General features: G+C 32.4%; 1 protein-coding gene across 5 annotated transcripts; it reads right to left on the reverse strand.

Annotated features, from left to right (window-relative positions):
- Nucleotides 1–439: 439 nt before the first annotated feature.
- On the reverse strand, nt 440–21769 carry LOC128241595 (myosin heavy chain, clone 203-like). 5 transcript variants are annotated; one of them, XR_008262409.1, is made up of 13 exons: nt 21543–21769; nt 18916–19995; nt 16728–16790; nt 15527–15589; nt 15256–15318; nt 11869–11931; nt 7982–8044; nt 7708–7770; nt 6654–6705; nt 6232–6332; nt 3705–3865; nt 3004–3147; nt 440–2598 (listed from the first exon to the last, which is right to left on the reverse strand). XR_008262409.1 is itself a non-coding variant. In XM_052958599.1 (12 exons), exons 2-11 carry the CDS (start codon nt 19825–19827, stop codon nt 3752–3754), a joined length of 1557 nt encoding a protein of 518 aa, XP_052814559.1. In that variant the 5' UTR covers nt 19828–19995; nt 21543–21769; the 3' UTR covers nt 440–3147; nt 3705–3751. The 5 variants fall into 5 exon arrangements, 4 of the variants coding, with proteins under 4 accessions (XP_052814559.1, XP_052814561.1, XP_052814562.1 ...); XM_052958599.1 differs by having other exon boundaries at nt 440–3147; XM_052958601.1 differs by lacking the exon at nt 21543–21769 and adding an exon at nt 21371–21522 and having other exon boundaries at nt 440–3147.
- Nucleotides 21770–23461: the final 1692 nt, after the last annotated feature.

The raw sequence follows: 23461 nt of genomic DNA on the forward strand, positions 1-23461 counted from the left end.
CACTTAGCACTATCTATATAGGTTTGATTGGCTTGTTTTACGCGAAGACCTATAAGGGACAATGGAAAGCTAATAATTTAAATGAATCAAGTACTGTGAGTATAAATGTATAAATTGTCCCATCTTACCAGGACGTTACAGTTGATATATATTACAATGACTTTACATATATAAATCTTATAAAAAAAACAACTTCTGTTTTATTATTATTATAAATGAATATAATTATGTGTTTTCTTTCAACGTAATAATGAGTGTCGCGTAACGCGACGGAAATGTTTAAGCAACAGAGTCTCTTTTAAAGTATAAATATTAATTTATTTATTTCATTAAACTAACATTTATTTATAAATACATATATTCAATGTAACATTTAATGGTCACATTAGTACCGGTGTTTATAAGTTTAATCGTATTTTATTGTTAATAATAACGCTTGATATACATATTTACGACAAACAATATTATTGTACAATTGGGTTGGGCCACAAGTTAATGACAATATTAGAAAATGGCCCTCCATGAAATGTGTCAGACTATCGTTAGAATTTACAATGTCTATTTGCATGTTAATATAGTAACTTGTAATGGTTACAAATTTTTAGTTCGAATAAGTACGAGTTTGGCTTAAGAAATCAGTAAGCGGAAGAAATAGAGTGAAAGGGAGAAAGATAGGAAGAGAAATGGTATCTGAAACGAATCTGTTGTCGCCACGTCTACTTGGGCTAGACCTACAAGTGTTATGGTAGACAGGCATCCTATTGAACTGCAGTGGTCTTAAATCTTTTAAATGCAACAATATATGTATGCACTCTTTGAATAATGTATGTATTCTGTTCGTCACTAAGATTACTGTAGCCGTTTAGTATTTTATAGGCATTCAGTTGCTTATATTGCCTAGTTTGAAGGAGTACCTGACGTCTTTGTGTAGTTAAACGACTATAATTGATAACAACGTGTTCAGCATCTTCGATTTCAGTACCACAAATGTTATTGTGTTATATGACTAAGAATGAATGTACTTTTCAGCATTTTATTCCGTTCTACTTCGTCAGTAGAACATTTATATATGATCTGACACCTAGTGACGGTGTCCACGTTTTTTAGGTTCAAATGGGAAAAATATAACCCGACTTTCCACATGTATTAAACACTCAACTTACTGGAAATTCGGCAAATTAATTGGACAACAAACTGGGGCAACATCGAACATAACTTTAACCGATACAGTATAGATGTATGTTACGATGAGCTTTCTTGCAACAAAGGTCGAAAATCTAATTTGCCTGATGACAAAACAGTATCACGGAAATGCTTGACATAAAACTTGATCTTTATTAATAAACACAAATCTCAATCGCCTTGCGAATATGATGATCACATGAAAGCAAATTAATCAAGCAAACGGCCTACAATGACCTTAATTGCGCTGTTGAACACACAGGGTAGATCATGTGACTTCTTAAATGCTCAAAGACGGTCTGAACATGGCGAACACGTTAACAAACTAAAAATTACTCGCTATTAGTATCAGTTTGTGTTTGTGCTGGGCAGATGATATTGTTTTTCTCTTTCAATGATAAAGCTAGCATTTTTCTTACTTCAAACATTTAAATTCCCACCAATTACTTCATAATGACCTTTCAAATTGGTCACTGGTTTCCTCACAGGATATTAAGATTATTCTATAAACTTTCCAAACTAAAATTAATATAACCAAATCGCCTAATGTCACGAAACATAATGATTTATTGTGTGATTGTTTTGTATTTGTCTCGTTTAGGGCATTTACCAACAAAATATGTGTTGAACAGTTAAACAAGAAAGTCACATTACAAGGTTTAAAAGAAATCGTGCGTGATTGTATGAGGGTTAATACTGACGCTGTTGATTAGTGCTTATTTTAAGTGCCAGGAAACGCAGGTCATTTGCTAAGCTAACCTTTTATTGCAAAGTTGACTTAGAACGCCTTCGGATGAATATCGCAAGCGAAAAGACACATGATTATGAGTTGTCATGCCAACAACAGAACCTATTGAAACAAGATAGTCATTTAATCAGGGACTGGAGCAGCTTAATGAAGGGTGCCCTCTTGACACATGGAAACCGGTCTCTTTTCTGTACCTCCCTGTCTTTCTTAAACCCGGCTAAAGCCAAGGTTTGTTTCCATAGTTACAGTTAAATATCAGTTTCGAATTCCTACAGTTTTCTTAAACTGAGAAATAATGTTAGTACCTATTTCTGAATGGTAAACACTAGTCTAAACACTAAATAAACAGCTCTAAAAAGTTAATTAACAGGACAGACAGACAGAACTATTTAATATTACGACGTGTACATAGTACATTGTCAATAAACATAGGTTATACAGTTTGTTAAATGCTTTGGTTGAGGCTGTCTAGGGCACAATGTCTTTATCAATGTCAAATCTGCTGTATTCTCTGATCTTGTCATTTTAATACCACTGCAATTCAAGATCCATCGCCTTGATGCAGATTTTGGAAGGAGTTCAGGTTCAACAACTACTTTTTTTAATCAAGGTAAACTACACCATATCCAATGCAGCAAACATGTACTGCACAAAGCCAGGCCTGTTTGCTGAAAGTTTGGATTGATAGAAATCATATCTTGTTCAGTCATATTTTGACATTACACAAAGCACACAAAAAACAAGCTAATGTAAAGATAAAGATATCATGCAAGTGTTTTGACAAATGTGAGGAGTTGACTACTTGACTACTTAAAATAGCGTTTATTTTTATAACATTGTTGGAAAATTGAAATGTAATATAGAAATTACATACATGTATGCAAAGCTGTTTTTTATCAATTTTAAAACTTAAGTTATAACCAAGGTTATCTTCTGCATTTAACTGACAACAACAAAAAGGCTAACACTTAAGTGAGTACTCTTGAAAATCTAAGGCTCAATTCTGTTAAGTAAGTATTTTCAACTTTAAAGTACTCTACTATAGGAATTAACGTGAACATTTTATTATCGACCTGCTTTTTCATGGACCAAACTGCCAATTTCGGCTTTTCTTCTCCAGATCATGGTACTTGAAGTAGTGATCATCATGCTCACAACAGTGTCTGCTCCCTTCCTCGGCAATTCAGTCTCATCAAACAAATAAACTGCTTGTTGTCCTGCAACATTTAATACACATCTTTATTACATACCCATCAAAATACGGTAGTCTGTGTTCCACTCCAGTTCAATACGGCTGTATTCCACTCTTGTAATGTCACTTCATAACAAGTATCGTTGCGCGATGTTCAAATGACGTCATAAAACAAAATAGTGCGTCGTTTATTATAAAACATGTGGCCTTTAAGTGATCTAACCAGCATATAATATATGTATATAATAAAAGGGTTATTAGTACTGTGTTTTGATCTGGAATGTCGTATTCGACTCTGCAAAAATCAACTTGAGTCGAATACAACCTCCCGGATCAAAACGCAGTACTAATAACCCTATTTTATTTCATACAGGCTATTTTGTTTATCTTAAATATTGCATGATTTCAAAATAAAATATGGAAACCAGTAAATTATTCTGTATTACACAATATGTCTTCTGATTACGTATCATAAGGTTATCATGTGTGCAACCACAAATATTCTCCTTGCTTGGAAAAAAACTGTCAATTAACAACCGTTTATTAATTTGTGAACTTAAGTTATAAATAACTGAAATCTACCTGAGTGCTCTTCACATACTCAGAACTACGATGACACCGCATTTCTGTCAAAGTTTTGAACAATATTTGACCATTCTGGTTGGCATGATGGGTGAAGAAGCCTGGCAGGACAACGTCCCAACTGTAATGGAGGGCGTCGGGCAGGGAACATGGATACTGTCCTGAAATAAGATAGCAATATGATGCATTAAATAAAGTTATTTAGTGCACTGTGATCTGTTGTTAATTCATCATTGTTGTTATCAGAACTTGTAAACATATCACAATTATCTACAATGTTGTCATGGTCAGGTTGAGTGTTTCTAGTAAATGAAGGTCAGTCATAAGTTACACAAATCCTTATAAAAAAACCCATCAGTGTCGTTGACAAAAACATATGACTCGATATGATGTGAAATTTATATAATTACAGAAATTCATTCTTATTATGGACAATGTTGTATGGAAATAAAAAAAAAAAATCGCCAGTTCAAGCAATTTGTTTACTTCCGGGTATATGACAATTTACGAATATTTTAGGCTTTTCCTATATCATTTAAACATTACAAAGCTTTATATTAAATTTATACAACTGCAATGATATCAACCTGTCAAAACTCGACAGAAGCATCCTCCAATGGTTTCCAAATTTCTAGTTTGTCAATTACCAAGCGGAAATTACGTATGTTATTGTTACTGCATTTCGTAAAGAACAATTCACCCTGTTTAATTAAAACTGCACACCATTCTCTAAACTTAAAATTGTTATTGTTTAAATATTTTGCCCTATGACATATATTCTACTTTATTTTGGAAACGGAAACAAAAAGTTTGTAACACATCAAGTCATGTGTTTCGTCCACATATATATGTAAATCAATCTTGCATAAAATACAACCATGAACGTATATATGCACGATGAACTTGTATAACTTTAAAGGGACTGTACACCAGATTGGCACCAACCAGATTTTCTGTACGGAGTCTCAGGGCAATTTTCTAATAGAATGTGTTACGCTTTGATATCATAATTGTAAAAATAAAGTACCAAAATGTAAAACTAAATTGTGTCGTAGACCGGGTTCGAATCCGTGTTGCCAAAATTGCAGTCCAGCGTCGTATCAACTAAGCCACGACGGGTTCCTCTAATTGGGGGACATAATTAAGCTATAAACCTATCTCGGTAATATCACGTGATAACACCGACTAGCCAATTGCGCATTAGGAATCAATTCTACCTGGTAGACATACCCAGTAATCTTTTTTAATGGAAAAATACGAAATAACTGCTAAACTGAAATAAATTTTCTTTTTTTTCGCTATTTTATAATACGGAGTACAGCCCCTTCAACTGTAAATTTCAGAACCTAAGGTAGTATCATTATCCTGAAACTGATTCATTATTCATACTACTATTTCTCAGGTTTTAAATTCCATGATGGAAATTGTTTTCATGTCCCTTGAGAGATTACAAATATATTATCTCATATTTTCGTATGAGCTTTTCATTGACGTTATTTCCAAAATATTCCTCTTTATAGGGTTATAATGAGGTTATAATGGTAGCAATAACGATCGCCATGGACATACCCTCATACACCTGTAATACATGTTTGAACTTTTACATATTGCTATTTGTGATTGTTAATGTTTTGGTCCTATGTGCTTAAATGCAATAGAACATGTCATATACAGTAACCATTGTCGATAAGGTAGTGTAGCTTCTGGCTAAGAATCTTCTTTCATTTGAAATAATGCATAAACAATTTGACGAAGAGCTACACTTCTTTCAGTTATATACCGTTTCATAACCTTTAGACAAATGCATACATAATTATATATACTACATTATATACCCGTTTTAATTTATCGCCATAATTGTTTTGTTTTAAAAATATCGTAATTATATGTAACATTGCATGGTTTTTTTTAGTAACTGCACGTTTGTAAACAATAGAATATGATTGCTTATGCTTATTTGACAATATATCAGCAACTGTACGTTTATAAAGCATTTTCTTACATGGAAGTGATTTATTAAAAAGGACACTTATTAGTCTAAAAAAGGCAACCAAAACTGTAAAATTTAAATTTTAATATTTACAAATCATAAATGGGTATTTCAATGATGGTATGTTTCGGTATATATCATTTTAACTTTACTTAGAAAAAGGCTGATACCGTTTGAAATGAGTAATTAAAAATACACAAATAGATCGGTTGAAATGCTCTTTATGACACATATATACCAGTGGAATTATATAAGTTATGACATGATCCTGATTTGTCCGGGATTGTAACTTTGACTCGTTATTGGAATTTAATTGTTCGCACTGCTTGTCATGTTGTCCTGGTGCTAGCCTGTGGAAGATGTTGTTTTACGATCAAAATAATGATTTTCTTAGTTTAGGAAAACTATTAAAATATCATTGAATTTAAGGTTAATGTTCACACGTATACGACAATATAAAACGTACTGTATTAAACTGTTTTTGAAAGTACTTTTTTGCTTTAAACACGTGATTATATTTTTACACAAAATGATTACCGTCTGAACGCCATCCGGGAATGTAAAACAAAGGTGAATGGGATCCCTAGGGAATACTTCAGTGCTGGTCTTAACATCGACAGTTCCAGTTGGTTGAGTCCCTTAGAAACAAAATTACAAAATGTTAGCTAATGTCTTGCCATTACGGAAATCTTTAGTTAGTAGCAACACAATTATTTTAACAAATGGTCTCGTACGGTTAGATGCACCGCATATCTTATTGCTTTGAACATTGATTATTGTAATCATTTATAGAACAATACATACAAACAAACATTGAATGGAATATCGTATCAATTTTCAACAATCAATGCCATGAACGATAAATAACAATGTGATTAATTTCATTTTGCAATAATTACTTTAAACATAATTATTGTTTTGATTCCTGTGAAATTTGTAGTATTTTAAAGATAACTTACACTTGCTGTTGTCTCTGAACTGTGAAAACTGTGCCTTAACTACCGCTCTTTCCTAATACAGACAAAATATCAACGACTAGAACTATTCTTTTATGGTATGTACGTACAAGGCATTTTAATCCAAAAAAATACAATAAGAAAAGTAAAGAATATCAATTTGAATGTAATTATACTTATTGAATAGAGCAACCGGGGTGTTTTCATACATTTATCAATCTATAACAAACTCTGTTCTTTTTCGGCCATGCAATACCATTTAGCTATTTCTTCTACCCTTTCAAAAAGATCAAAGTCTTACAAAGTCTTGTGTCATCCAAAGAGAAATTGATAGAAATGATTTTGTAACCATCAAGAGCTTGGATATTATTTCATTTTCAACCCAGATGTTTTAATTTTGCTTATACAAAACGTATATTTAAGGAAGAAATATCCTGTAATGATAGAAAGCGGCATCATTCAAGGATATCGAAACGTTTCAAAGAATTATTGTGTTATATCATGTATCGTACTTTCATTTCGATAACCTCTTTACTAGACACAAAACTACATAAAGGTTTTATCATCGAACTTAGTTACATTAAAATCAATTGTAGTATTTTAAAATTTATATTCACAGAATTAATGAACAGCATTTATATGTGTTGTTTTTTTACAACTCTACACCAATGTCACTGATGGAGCATCAAGAATAACTAAATTGTGTGTTATTCAATAGGTCAAAGTAAGGACTAAATGTAAATCCTATCCTTGTATATGTGTACGATGCAATTCATAAAACATGTATGTAAACTCTTTTTTCCACCTTATCTTTGTCATGATTTACATGTTTCAGTTCATGACATTGTTCCTTTTTTGTCTGAATACGTGTTAGAATGATAGTTATAAGTTAACTAAACTTTTCTATAGTATTTCATAGACATTGAAATATGTTCGATTGAGTTAATATGACCGTTCTACTCAGGGTCTTGAACATCATAAGGCACCATCAATAACTTCTATTTGTCAAATATCTTATTTATCGGTATATAGGTTTGGGTAAAAATGTTTATCTTACCTTTTCAGATTTCGCTATGTTCTGTTTCGCGTTCAGTAATTCTTGCTCGAGTATCTTCCTTTTCTGAAATACGCAGTTAGTGGTTTGGGTTATATAGTCACTACACTTAAATTAACGGCAATGCTCCTATTGACAATTCATGAAATTGAACTAAAAATAATGAATCTAAAACATTGTTTCATTGCAAGAACAAAGAAACATGGCTGAAAATACGTGCTATATAGGCATACATGTACGCTAAGATTCATAATTATGTTTGTTTAACTGGTCTCACCTTTTCTGAATTATCTTTGTCTTGTTCCAGTTGTTTCAGCTCATCACAAAGTGCATTCCGTGTCTGTAAACATTGGAATACTTAGCTAAATTAATTATTAGTATCAACCAAGGACCAGTTTTAGCATCTAATTGAGACGAGTAACTTTCCCCGTCATTAATTCCAAAATCCGATTAGGTAGAAGTGAAAACAGTTTAATCCAGTGACCATGACGTCGTTTATTAGTTTTTATTGTGAAAACGGACCAGGAACAAATTAGATGATGACTATTTTTAAACATTTTATTTAGGTTATATTTAAATCTGAATTATTCAAAATACCAACATAATAAATCAAATCTGCACAATCATGATTATATATGCTCAGATTAAGAATTGCCTTTGAAGGCAAATTCTTTATTTAGCTTATATACTTAATTAAACGTGTTAACTACAATCGTTACCAAGCCAACAATTTAGAAAATGTTCGTTGCTTTTATTATTACTTGTTTTAACTTATTTTCTTCTGTCTTCGTTAGTGGTGGAATGAATTAGAAAATAAATATAGCGTGTACTATCGTATACAAATAAACATTTGGAGTAAGAATAATTATCATATTGTAATAACTAATAGGAAATTATTGCACACAGGATTAAACGTTTGTATCTATTTGCATCAACATTTATGCGAAAAGATTAAGTTGTCATAAATCATTGCTTTCAATGCTGAGGATTATTTCAAGTCCTGTTGCAACTCTTCTTCGAATATTCGTCTTGTCTGGGAAATAAGAGCTAAAATTGGAAGCATATGGCAATGGCGATTATTATGTTTTCTATTTCATTTCATTTTATGCCAAACATAAAATATTTATTATCTTAACCTTAAGTAAAGACAAACAAAGGAACACAATATAGGTGTGCCAACAAGCGGGGTATTTTATTTTGTATATTCTGACAATTCAATAACATTCACACAGGCACTGATTCCCTGAATAGCCATAACATGGTGAATGGCTCAATGTTCCTATACACAGTGATGAATGCTTCTGCATTGTAGTAATGTCCGGAATCAATGCCACTCACAGCCCTCTACACGAATAAACTCCCATTCGTACGTTGGTAACACAAACAATACCAAACTGAAAAATAAATATGCGTTAATAACACAGAAACAATCATCTATTTGTATATCATTTTTTGTAATCAATAAAACACGCTACTAGTGTACAATGACACGATCCTCTCCGTACCCCACTTGCTTATCGAATGATTTCCCAAATCAGTACATAACCCGATACTTGTAATTTCCTCGAGGAAAATGTAAAACTTATATAAACTACAGTACCCTACAAAATCTACCTCACAACCGAATTTTACATTATCAATTCCGATAATAAATACATTTATGTTTTCTATTTCATTTCATTTTATGCCAAACATAAAATATTTATTATCTTAACCTTAAGTAAAGACAAACAAAGGAACACAATATAGGTGTGCCAACAAGCGGGGTATTTTATCGACAGTAAAAGAACGGGTGCGTAAACAACAGTCAAAAGTATATCAATGAATGAAATATACCTAAATTGTATAACAATTCATGTAATCTATAAACCAAGATTAAGAGATACAAATTTCTTAGTGTCATCCGATTCCCTGACATAACGATCTTTTGCATTTTCAGATTTCCATCTGCCATGCCTTTTGAACAATCGTTCAGGGACACCCCCATTAGCAGCCGCCGTAGCACCCCCTGAACGGAAAGATCTATATTCTGCAATGCATAAAATAATCCTCGCACTCAGAGTACGACTTCGCAAGTATCTGATACAAGCGGAACTGTCCAAGGGACTAAACATATTATGTTATACTTCGCACACAGTGTACGAACCTCATTTACATCAGATGTAAATGGTATAAGAAACACACATTTTCAAATAATATCTTTACGTAAGTTATTTTAAAATAACTACGAAATACGATGATAAAAACCTTTCCCTGGCTCTACTATACGACATGGGTTTTACACCCGATAATACACATCTTTTTGATTTTTGACAACACATGATATTTCTAAAAATATATTCTGTGGAAACTTTCCTCAATACCAACTGTTATAAGATATTTTTCCAAATATGATACTGGACACAACAATGAGTTTGTTCTAGATATTGTCACCGTTTCACCATGACGTAGTTGATCTGTTTTGCTTTTACTTATGAATATTTGAACACAATCTTCAAGAATGGATAAATCTGATCTTTTTATAGAAACCAGTTCATTAAATCTTAAAAAACCTGAAAAACTTATTAGACACATAGTTACAAAACGAATGTCAACCAATGCCTCTGAACTTCCAAAATGGTGTACAATACATTTCATATCTTCTACAGAAAATGCACATTTTTGAACGACAGGTCTAGAATTTTCTCTTATGAGACCATTTTTAGCAAACGTAACTAAATCGGAAGAACACGGATCTTCAAGACCTGCATCTATATTCTGCAATGCATAAAATAATCCTCGCACTCAGAGTACGACTTCGCAAGTATCTGATACAAGCGGAACTGTCCAAGGGACTAAACATATTATGTTATACTTCGCACACAGTGTACGAACCTCATTTACATCAGATGTAAATGGTATAAGAAACACACATTTTCAAATAATATCTTTACGTAAGTTATTTTAAAATAACTACGAAATACGATGATAAAAACCTTATTTTCTCATCTCATTCTCATTTCACCCAAACAGTCACTATCATCATGAAAGTACTTATCATTGTTTAGGTCCTCCGATGCCGCTCTCTCGTTTGACAGACGACCCGCCGACCAGCTCGCACTCCCGCCGGAAGTGTCCTTTCCGTCCGCAACCGAAACAGATGGCGTTGGTGTTGGCGTTGGACCTCGCTTGGTAAGGGTGGTAGGGGCGAAAAAGCTGCTGTCTATCCCTAACCATGACCATGGATGTCGCTCGATTGGAGAACGCAGGACTGGAGAAGTAGCCTTGGCCGGAAATCGCTGACGTCACGGTGGCCGTTGGCGGTGGACCAGCGCGGCGAGAAAATGAAACAAAGCTTGTTCTCCCTGGCCACGTGGCATGCCAGCTCCTCCTTCCGGTGTGTCGCTACGACCGGCCTCCGACTCCTTCCTCAAAACACTGCCTTTCCGTCCCCCCAAACATAGCCTAGCAGTGGCTTATTAAATTAAATAGCAATATTAAGTATTTAATTTCTAAATTTCCAATGTCCAAAAAAAATAAATAGTGTTCACAATAATAAAACACGCTACTAGTGTACAATGACACGATCCTCTCCGTACCCCACTTGCTTATCGAATGATTTCCCAAATCAGTACATAACCCGATACTTGTAATTTCCTCGAGGAAAATGTAAAACTTATATAAACTACAGAACCCTACAAAATCTACCTCACAACCGAATTTTACATTATCAATTCCGATAATAAATACATTTAACAAATAATCATTGTATATATATATAAAAGTGATGTTCCTGCAATATAGTCGTGTATTTTAAAACATTCACATTCAAAGACAGACTGACATATATGATACGCTCGTACTTAAGCAACACGTGCAAATATAAGCTTAATGTAATTTTATTTCCAAACATAATGTGTTACCTTCGAGTTTTATATTTAACATAACCATATTTATGAAAGAAATGTAAATTGTTACTAAAAAAGTGAAAGTATTTAAAAAAAAATAAACGAACTTATGTGCTTTAATTATATTTCATTTAAGCACCTTAAATGCTTTGGACACTACTAGTACTAATGGGATAGTATTACATACTAAGAATACTTCTTTTGCATTTAATGTCTTGTGTGTTTAAGATTACATGTTTACATATGTGGTCCAATGCTACGTTAGACTTCTACAAACCTTTTCTGATTGATCTAAATCTAGCTTGATTTGATCCAACAGTGCAATGAGCTCCCGCCGGGTCTGAAAATAAACAAGGAGCCATATGAATGATATTGAATTTTTAAAAGAAATGAACAATTATGAACAATAATGAGATTCCAGACTTAATCATAGTTGAATTTTATCAATAAAAACCATTAAGTGCATAATAATTGATGGTTTAATATTAAGGAAATACTTCGTTGATGGAACAATCGACTGTCTTGTTGATGGTCAACTTGAAGTATGTATGAAAATCGACATGTGACAGGTAAGATATATTACGGTTTAAAGCTGAAGCAACCGACATTATACGCGATACCTTCTTTATTTCTGTAGCGGATGCTCATTTTTGTATCGACACAAGGACACATTTTTACTAATGAATTTAAAAGTAAATGGCCGTAATAATTTCCCAGACTTTGCCCGTACTTTACATTAGACAACTAAGGTTGGAAGGGTCAATTTGTTTTGAAAATCGTATCGCCCTTTGATTGTGATTGTTATTCACAAATGATTAGCCATGTTATCACCGGTGTCCTTGTGTGCAAAATTCCATCAGCCAGCCATGTTTTACATTTTATAAATATTTCTTAATAATACACGAGGGTCGATATGTTTTTGCATTAATTGTCTATGTATTTTTAATGGTTTTGCAATCTGTTGGCATGCTCATTATTTATTTATTTATTTATTTGTGTCACGTACTATCGTGACATGTGCACTTTTAATTTGGATGTGAATGATAGTTTTACGATGCTTCTCTTTAGTCTATTTCCATATCTTACACATAACAATATTCATGGTAAACGTGCTGAGTTTAACTTCAAAATAATGTATTACCCTTCTTTAGATGGGGATGGTCCTCATGTGATGTTTTATTGCACAGTTGATAAGATTCGCTAGACTATTCACAGATGTCAAACATTTCAGCTCTCGCAGTAAACTTATGACAGAAAACTTCTAAAAACAGGGTTTCCGATATTATAAATTAAGAAATCTTTCTCAAAATTTGTTAACCGTCATTATAATAGTATATGAAAGTACAAGGGTAGTTTTGAATCGCTGATTGATTTTATGGTGATTGTTTAAAGAAAATTTGCAAAATTAAAATGCTCCGAACAGCTACATTGGCGGAAATACAAATGAATTGCGTGGCTCTTTTTAAACCGCGGATAGAATGACAATACTATAAAGAGTACTTGCCTTCTGGTTTTTGATGATGAATTCGTAATAAAGAGATATAAAGTTGAATATGGCATACATATCTTACATAACTAAGCTTTTATTCCGTTAACATCAATGTTGGCTCGCAAAGAATGTTTCAGCGTCTGACGTCACTTTGTTTCACAATTTTACTTAGGGTACTTATTTGGAAGAAGACTTAAGCAAATTATCTTGTAGTTTTATTTTTTAATAATGGTTTCTTTGTTTGTTCCCAGTTTGAGTACAATGCTGCTTTTCATTATGAAACTCTATAATCACATAAGTTATAGTTGTATAGTTTCAAACAATAACTGCATTATGTCTGCGTAAAGTTTTTTTCTGCATTAGGTACTCTGAATTGTTCTCCTTCGTCTGCAGATAGAGTTTGGATCCCTAATCAATGAATTACTATGGGTTTACCTATTCTTTTATTATTATATGTTTTATAATTAACTTTCCTGTTGATTAAGTAAATGCATACATTGATAAGATTTTCCATTCACGTTATTACTTTATTTAGGATTGTTGGGATAAAAGTGAGTTTGTACACCCAACTAGTATAAACCCCCAGTAAATTTACATTTTTTTTTCTGACTGTTCCAAGGCGTTACCTAACAATCCTTGAAAAACACGTCTAGTTTTTTTTATATATTATACATGTACTGTATTGTGTTTAAGAGTGTTTATTTCCATACATTGGTAAGATCAATGTTGATGTGATGTGTTGCTTAATTTGCATTGTTGTTTGTGATATTTATCAATTTTAAATATATAACTGTGTGCCTTTGTTATATATTATTATGTTTTATAAGTTTAAGCCATTTAATTCATTCGTCGGCTGCACTCGATTAAAACATATAATGGGAGACTGTTAATGACTGTTACGATTTAAAGAAAGCTTCACTCCCTTTTATTAATTGTATTATTATTCATTGGCTTATAAGTGCTAATATATATGTATATATTTTTTATAACGTTCAACTCGTTATATGGGATTGTTGGCGATTTAAGAATAAGAGTTTGCTCAATACCGATAATAGCTGAACATAACTATGGTGTTTACTCGTGTGATCCATAACTGCAATGATGAATGGTACCTCGGACAAGATATGAAACCTACCCTGAACTTATAAAATTAGATGATCCTTTCTGTTTAACCAATGATTTATTTCAGATATGAACGAAAGTGTATTATCATTAACAATGTGTATTGTTTTCCGTTCTCCGTGCCACCGGAAATATTCGTCTATTTTGCCTATCACCTCTTTCTAGTCAAAATGATTGGAAAAGATTTAAATCTATATATACTAGTGATCAGATTAAGCATGTTATCGAAACGTGCAGTCATAGCTTTTAGGGCCTTTGTTTGTACATAATGTGTAACTCGCTTAGTGTATGGTAGACTTTACGTTGATCCTTAAAAATGTGTCCTTGTTTGTACGTTATGTGTCTCACGACTTGTGTATCGTAGTTATCAAGTGCGTACGGGTCAATTTATATGTTATCTCATTACCAAAAGATGATTTAAAGGTTCAACATGTTAAACAAATTCTAATCTATTTAACATATTAACTATAAAGGTATCATGTGTATGAGTCAGTTCACGGAAATCCTACCTAGATTGATGCACATGTCGACAAGCATTATTTAATTGAGATAAAATAATAAGCAAAGAGTTTAAACACTTTAAATGCGGAATGACGATCATACAATCATTAATACCAGTTCCTCATTAACATGACTGTTTGTCTCACCTTTTCTGATATAAAGGTTTCATTTCACTAGTTGCATCTAATAGCAATGAAGGTTAATCAAATCATACAATTATTCAAACAATGCTCAGCGAATTGAAACCAATGATTACACAAAAATTGACATTTGCTTTTGCCAAATTACTGTGTTTAACTACAAGTTATAATCATGTATATTTGAGGTACGATAAATAAAACATGTTTGTTAAGGTCTCACCTTTTTCAAATTTTCTTGGTGCGACTCATCACAAAGTTCATTTCTTATCTGGACACGTGTTCGAATAGTCTAATATTTGTATAAGTCGTAAGTGAGGTTTCCTAAAATATTCTATAGGAATTAAAATAAACTGTTATTAGTCAAATATCTTATTTATAGGTATATAGGTTATTGTAAAAATGTTTGTCTTACTTTTTCAGATTCCTCTATGTCCTGTTTTGCTTTAAGTAATTCTTGCTCGAGAATCTTCCTTTTCTGAAAGCATAAATGCAAAGTATGCAGTTAGTGGTTTTGGTTATATTATCAATACACAAAGAATTCAATTTATTGGGAATTCATATAGTTTATCTTAACATAATTTATCCAATAAATTCGTTTCATTGCAAGTACGGTTGATCATACGTGCCGTCACTGTGTGTTTGTACACTAAGATTCATAATTATCTTTTTATAACTGTTGTCACCTTTTCTGAATTATCTTTGTCTTGTTTCACTTGTTTCATCTCATCAAAAAGTGTATTCCTTGTCTGTAAATATTGGAATTATTAGCTTAATTAATTAGAAGTATCAACTAAACGATATATTCAGGTAATTTTAACATCTGAAATAATTGGAAATAGCGACATGATAAACCAAATATAAACAGTGATGATTATAAATGGATCAGATTAAGTATAACATGTTTATTTACATATGACCTCTGAAAGTAAATTCTTTATCTAGCTTATACTAAATTAAAAGTGTTAACTCCAATTGCGGCCAAGGCAACAATTTAGTGAATGCTCCTTGTTTAAAATATTTTATTAGGTTCTTGATTCATATTGTTTAATTGACTTTCCACAATAATGTGCCACCTAATTAATTACAAGTGGACTATTTATGAATTAGAAACTAAACATTGCGTTTACTTCTGTATACAAATTTACTTTTGGAGTAAGAGTAACTATTATATTCTTATTACAAATAGCAATTTATTTCACCAAGTACTCAACTTACTTATTTATATTTTGTTGTCAAAAACCATTGCTTTTACGTTTGAGTATTCTTCCAAGCCATGTTACAACTCGTTTTCGGAAACCATGGTGGAAGACATACGAGGCAAAATTGGAAGCATAAAAACTGGGCGCCCTTACAAAAGAATCATTAAATTGATTTTCATGCAATATAGTCGTGGATTTAAAAACATACACTTACACAGACAGACTATCATAAATGATACCCTGGTAATTAAAGTGCAAAACCCAGCTTAATGTATTTTACATACATTGTTTTTGACCTTTGGTGTTTATATTAAACATCACTATAAAAAAAGAAATAATGTAGAATGTATTTTGTAACTCAAGTAACAACGTGAACTGTATTTCAAAAGATAAACGAGTTCAGGTGTTTTAATCATATTCCAGTTAAGAGGATTAAATAATTTAGACACTAGTATTCCTTTGATAACCAAGAGCACAAAAACACAACTTTACATAGTTTGACAAATTACAATGATTTATAAAAATGTATAATGAAAAACACTTCAAAATACGAAAGGACACGCGCGTTGATGTAATCGCCCATAACACATATTAAGAATAAACTGATCATGTATTTATCAATCTTATGTATTGTGTGTTTAAGAAAATATGTTTATGTACAATGGCGGGTAACACATTTATAAACCTTTTCTGATTGATTTAAGCCTTGCTTGACTTGACTCAGCAGTGCAAGGTGCTCCCGCCGGGTCTGAAATCAAACAACCAAATATAGTACAGTATATGGACTTTTGAAAATGATGTACGTGTTTCCAATCGGACAGACTGGGTTGAATTACGATTTACAAAAATGGTATGCAATCTTATATACTCCCGACATTCCAGACTAAATCATAGTTGAAATTTATAAATTCATGAAAATATCAAGTGTATAATAATTATTAATTCAACAGTAAACAACAAATAAAAATTGGAAACATAGTAAGTTCCTGGGCCATAATAATCAAAGGTGTTCCCCAAGGATCTATACTTGGTCCCCTACTATTCAATGTTTTCATTAATGATATTTTCTACTTCATTCATAAAGGCACTTTATACAACTATGCAGACGACAACAAATTGTCTTATCATTCCAATAATTTTGATGAAGTTAAATCAGTTCTACAGGATTAAAGTAAAATCCTAATAAATTGGTTTACTTGTAATGAAATGCAAGCAAATCCTGACAAGTTTCAAGCCATTGCTGTTGGTAATAAAACCCATTTAAACACCCCAGCTTTAACATTGGCAACACTGAAATTACATGTGAAGAGTCTGTAAAATTGTTAGGGATTGATATTGACTACAAACTTAAGTTTGATCTCCACATCGATAATTTATGCAAAAAATCAGCTAAACAGTTTAACATTCTAAAAAGAATAGGACATAATCTTAGTAAACTACACCGATTTACTTCCATACCTTCATTCTGTCAAATTTCAATTTTTGTCCAATAACTTGGCATTTTTGCGGTGAAGCTAATACAAGGAAAACGGAAAAACTTCAAGAAAGGGCGCTTAGATTTGTTTATAATGACTTCTGCTCACCCTCTCAAGATTTGTTAACAAAAGTAAATCTACCAACACTTCATGTCAGAAGGATGCGTAACATGGCTGTTGAAACTTATAAATTAATAAACAAAATATCACCTGTTGTTCTTCAAAACCTTGTTGTTAAACGAAACTCAAATATAGGTTTCAGATACTTTAATATTTTGCAGGTACCCCGTATTGCTACTACCACCTACGTTAAGAACACATCCAGATATGCTGCTCCTGTGCTTTGGAACTCCCTTCCCGAAGAATATTGCTCTAGCACAAATTTTAATCAGTTTAAAAGTTTAATGTCAAATAGGAATGGTAAAATATGTAAATGTGTTGCTTGTTCATGGGCCTAAAACAAAGCACAGGTATAGCTTTTTTCTGATCTGTAGTTCTTGTTAGCAACCCATATACATGTATGTTAATTGCATGATCTGTTCTTTTGTCTGTGTTCTTGCAGTGTTTTACTGTGTTGTTTGTTTTGATCTGTAGTCTTGCCTTAATTTGCATTGTTTTGTACTCTTTCATTGTCGTGCATGGTTATGCTTTTGTATCTCTGCCTTATTTTGCACTGTGTTGCTTGCATTATTTTGTCCCTTGGCTAGCTGCTTTAGAAAATAAAATATCATGCATGTCTGCTTATCTTGTATAACCTGGATACCTGTACCCTAGCATTATTGTGATTTGCTGTGTCTTTTGGTTACCTGACTTAGAAAATATCATGCATATCTATCTTGTATAACCTTGATACCTGTAACCTTTCATTATTGTGATTTTATGTGTGCCATGTCAGTAGTAACATAATATTTAATAATTTGTACCAAATGATTTAATTTTATTTATTATGAGTAACATGCTAATCAGGTCACTTCAAATCTGATTTGAGCTGCTATTTTTTATTTCTTATGCCATTTTTTTAAAAAGAAACACACTTGTGTCATTTACATTTTTTGTCTTGTACTAATAATATTTTTAAGCTCTTTTAAACCTCTTTTGGTAAGACTAGCATGTCTCCCATATCTTTTATGCTATAATTATGTAATATTTTCTCTCTTGTAGCTGCTTTATATATGTTATCCATATACATTTGTTAAATAGTCGATTATAAAAGCTCACCAGAGCTTATGTTGTCTGTATATCTGTTTTGCCGACTTTAAATCAATCTTATCTTATCTTATCCTTAGTTATAAAAACTGTTGTTGATTGTCAACATGCATTTTGTATGAAAAGCGACATGTGGCCAGTAAGAAACATTACAGTTTATAGCACTTAAGCATCCGACATCATACTCGATACCTTGTTTATTTTTGTGGTGGATGCGCAAACATCGTTGGCATTTCTATCGTCGCTCCCAGTTACTTCTACTTGATGTTCACAAACTTCCTCCAAATCCTCAAACACGCATTTTAAAATTACATTGTTTTCTTTGAAGTCGAACCCTTTAAAAGCATGTTTGTTTTTGATTTCTTTAAGGTAAGATCTGGCATCCGAAACCGCTCTCTCAAAATGTCTGCTCATAAGGTACAAGTGTCCAGTCATATTATTGTCAACAAAATCATCAATTTTACTTTCCTCATCGTGACACCACTTGGTTTTCTCATCACACATTTTAGTAATATGGGAATGAGTGATCAAGTTTTCGTTATGCTTCTCCTTTATTCCGTCTCTAATTCCACTTGTCAATTCATCTACACGTTGTTTAATTTTATGACCTAATGCCATACATTCTTGCACACATTTATCAACATTTTTCTTGTGAATCTCCTTACTAAGTTCTGCTTCATCTTTCAAAAGCAGAATTTCATCTTGTACCTCCATCAACAATGCCTTCATTGTGTTGACTTTCTCGCAGTTAATATTATCTACTTCATGCAACAAGTCAACGACTTCTTTTACACAAGGAATATGTTCCGATTGTATGCATCGGCCGCAAATCATGGAATCATGAATATTACACAGAAATATAGCTCTCTCTGTCGGATGCTGCTTACATCTTTCTTCTGTGATGTCCCGTAATTTGACATTTGGATTTTCTGAACTATCTGTATGCTTTTTTACAGCCTCATGCATAATGACAGTATGAGTTTGAAACATCTTTCCTGTTTTGTGAATATTAACACATGTTTCACCAACGTATCCACAAGTTTTGCAATATCCAACTGCATGCTCATTACAGCATATTTCACACTGAATCTGCTTTGATGCCATGGCAATTGCTCATGGAAGTTCAAGGTATAATTAAATAAACCAAAACGTTCTTCAATTCGAAAGTTCGAGTTGAGTTTTTGTTATTGGTCGATCAACTGTTTTAATGTCATCACCACACCGTCATTTGATTTTTTGAAGGTTATCGCCGTCATTTAAGTACATGCACCACTGAAAATAAGAATATGGAAATGATAATCAATACCAAGAAACTACATCATAACAACAACGAGTTTGTTACAAAGCTAACTGCAAGTTACATTATTTAAAACAATAATTATCATTGAGACCTTGCCAGTCACCGTAATACTCGCAAATCATATAGGCTTAATATGCATGTCTGCGTTATAAATTTTTGACTGTGTAACAGATGATCTTATCACATTTTATATTTTCATGTAAAATTACTCTAATTTTTAGATATTGGCATGATACATATTGAAATAGCATGATGGAAGAGTGTCGGTTATACTTTTCGATCAATTAGTACAGTTGGAAGTTAAACTTTATCTTGTCCCTAACATGTTTCGCATATACCCAACACGAATCCTTTTTATAGCAATCTGATTGTATGTCAACGTCCTTAACAAATATCGCATATACCGTAAACATATTATAAACAGCAAGCTGATTATATGTCAACGCCATAATATCATGCGACGGAGAATGAATAACTAACGAAATTTACAAATTCACAAAGCTGCAACAGAAAACCAACCTATAAATATATATCTTAGGTCGATTAAATAAAATAAATAGTTAACATCCTATCAATATATCGGACTTCTTTGACACGACAGGACATACAGTGATATCTAAGTAAAATAACTAGATGTATAATCCAAACATGAATTTGTTGGACCACTGGGTTCGGATTATAAAATTATACATTGACTTATTATGCAAGCTTTATCTAATTAAACTGTGCTGACAAATTATCGATATTGCTGAATGCAATGGCAAACAGGTAATATATACCTATCGCCTCATAAGTATATGAAATATACCTCTGCCTGGCAATAGCACATGTAATTCGATAGGTCGATGATATACATGTTACGACCTAGTTTTTGTAATAATTATTCGGTTCAGTCATTAAGTATTAATAATCGATATTACAAGCACTCTGCGTCAGTTTTCTTATTTAATATAGCAATACTATGACTAAAATCAAAACGTTAGCAAAAGTCATTTCGGTCGTCACGGATTATTGAATCTTATTTTAATAACTGGATAAAAAATGTTTAAGAATGAAAAACAGTCGGAAAAGTAGCGTTGATTTCAAATCACAATTCCCTTTGCTGTCCCTATGGTAATTGAAGAACGCAGAAACCAAGCTCCATTGTATTAAGCAAGCAAATAACTTCCTTAACAAAATCGCTCTTTAAGCTTTGTTACACTTCAAAACACCTGGTTGTCATCATTTAAAAACGCATTTATTCAAATATTAAACACATATAGACATTTTTAACATATTTAATATAATTAAAAATTAAGAAAAAGAGAAAGCACATCTAAATAAAAATAATAGTAAGTCAAAGCTAACACTTATGCCTTGATTTTATTTAATGTAACACAACTTTCACAAAAAAATCCAAACGTAAGCACAGTTGGTAACTTAAGCCATCCAATTTAGTGAATATAACTTAAAGTATGAATCTAAAACGATCAAAAATTGTATTTATGAAATGAATAGTGTGGATTTCAAAATCGATAACCTGATCACTAAAAACCGAGGTCAATCAACCTGCACTGTATTCAGAAGCAAATTAGTTCCTTGTTTAAGTTAAATTTCTTTTATTGTTCTGTTACGCTTAAACACTTATTTTTATCATTTAAAACCTAATTAATCCACATATTCAACACATTCTCAAATGACCACTTTTTAAAACCCCGTTTAAAATAATTATTATGGATAAAAAACAAGCAGGCATATCAATGTAAACAAGTGACATTATATAGTTACTACGGGGGCAGTCAACAGTTTTGTTTAAAGACGATATTCTGTGTCTACATGTCACTTAATGAATTTTGTAAGAAATTATATTAAACAGTTTCGATAAAACAGCTTTAATTAAGGTAATGTCTATGTTGTGGTAGTATGGATTCTTTATTTATTTCATTAAGAATTACAAGCAAATTACATTTGTGAGAACAAGGATGAAGAAAAAAGAACGGTGCAAGAAAAAGCAAAAGCATAAGATACAACGAAGTAGAATTGAATACGTGTCTGTCGCTTAATATCATGAGGTTTATGACATTAAATAAAATAATCGGATGATGAAACCCAGGACATCGAGCTTCATTTAAAATAGCCATTATACTTAAATCGCGTAACATAACTCATATAACTGTCGGGAAAATGTGCTTTTGACGGTCAATGTAGATTCTGCATGCTAAACTTAGAGTCAAAGGACAGTACATTTTGTTATGAAAATCAAATTAAAAATAAAACAACATTATAAACACCATATGCCTTTTATTTCTAAACATTCTCTTTTGATTTTTGCTTTCACGTTTGTTTTTTGTGTGGTCGAAACAAAGGGTTTTAACACCAATGGATATGAAGTATCTGATCACAAGATACCGATGGCCGATGAAGGTTAACTTAACTGCAGAGGACGCCTCAACAGCATCAAAATTCGTAATGCAATTCGCCTAGTCCTTTCTCGAATTGACAGAGGCATTTTGATCTCAACTAATAATTTATTAATACGTGAAATACCCTCCGTACAATGGTCATTACTTTGTCACAAGTATTGTCGAACAGCCATATACATACAACGATGTGTACACAGTATACATTTTACAAATTTATCAACTTGCAAGTAGGTATGGTTGAAATAATCAAGAGTTTTATACATTTCAAACAGCATGAACGACAGTTATGCAGTTAGTACAACTTGATCGAACAGCTCCTCGTCAAGGGAGGTGACCAGTGCTCATACGTTAGCAGAAGTGTTGTCTGCTTCGAGTCTATCTTATTGTAAATATTGATTAAAAAGCGTTCTTTGTAATATTTTCATTGTTTTAAAGTGATTTTTGCTAGTTTTAGCTTAAATTATATATGTTTGTTTTAGTGACACAACGTTGATGAGTCTTTGACGAGTTCGTTGATGCGAAAACACGGCTAACGAGATATCGAAAATAGAATTCATTTCCAGCAAATAGCCAAAAATAAAAATCGGGAATCGAAAGTCGATGTATTTACGGAAAGTCTACATTAAAAAGATCTCTTTTAATTGTTATTCTTTATTTAACACATTAAACATGAGTTCATGGCTTAGTTTGTTGAGCTTCCTTTATTAATAATACAATGAAAACTACAGGACCAATTGTTACTTTTCTTACTTCTTATAACATTTTGCTGCCTCAGTTTGGGCTCTTAAAACTTCTGCAGAATGTTAAACATGTACATTATACTGTACATAGTAGTTCTTGACTAAATCTTATAACGAGCTTTATTGGCTTCAACAGCGTAGCACCCTCTACGAAGTGTCGCCATCAAACTGTTCAACCTTTAATGGAAGGATCACTCTTCTAGGATATATTTTTTGCTCTTTTTGAATAATCCACTTGTCGTCATCAAACTGTTAAGCTAAATAGAAGGATTCCTTGTTTTAGGATATATTCTTTG

Source organism: Mya arenaria, chromosome 7, assembly GCF_026914265.1.
Source record: "Mya arenaria isolate MELC-2E11 chromosome 7, ASM2691426v1".
NCBI lineage: Eukaryota > Metazoa > Mollusca > Bivalvia > Myida > Myidae > Mya > Mya arenaria.

What these genes read in the sequence shown, in the direction of transcription:
- LOC128241595 (XM_052958599.1), bottom strand. Translation starts at nt 19,827, where the DNA reads ATGGCATCAAAGCAGATTCAGTGTGAAATATGCTGTAATGAGCATGCA. An exon ending in ATTTAGATCAATCAGAAAAG is followed by an intron (nt 8,045 to 11,868) that starts GTTTGTAGAAGT and finishes CAATGTTTACAG; the next exon opens with ACACGGAATGCACTTTGTGA. An exon ending in TCCCGGATGGCGTTCAGACG is followed by an intron (nt 3,866 to 6,231) that starts GTAATCATTTTG and finishes ATCTTATTTCAG; the next exon opens with GACAGTATCCATGTTCCCTG.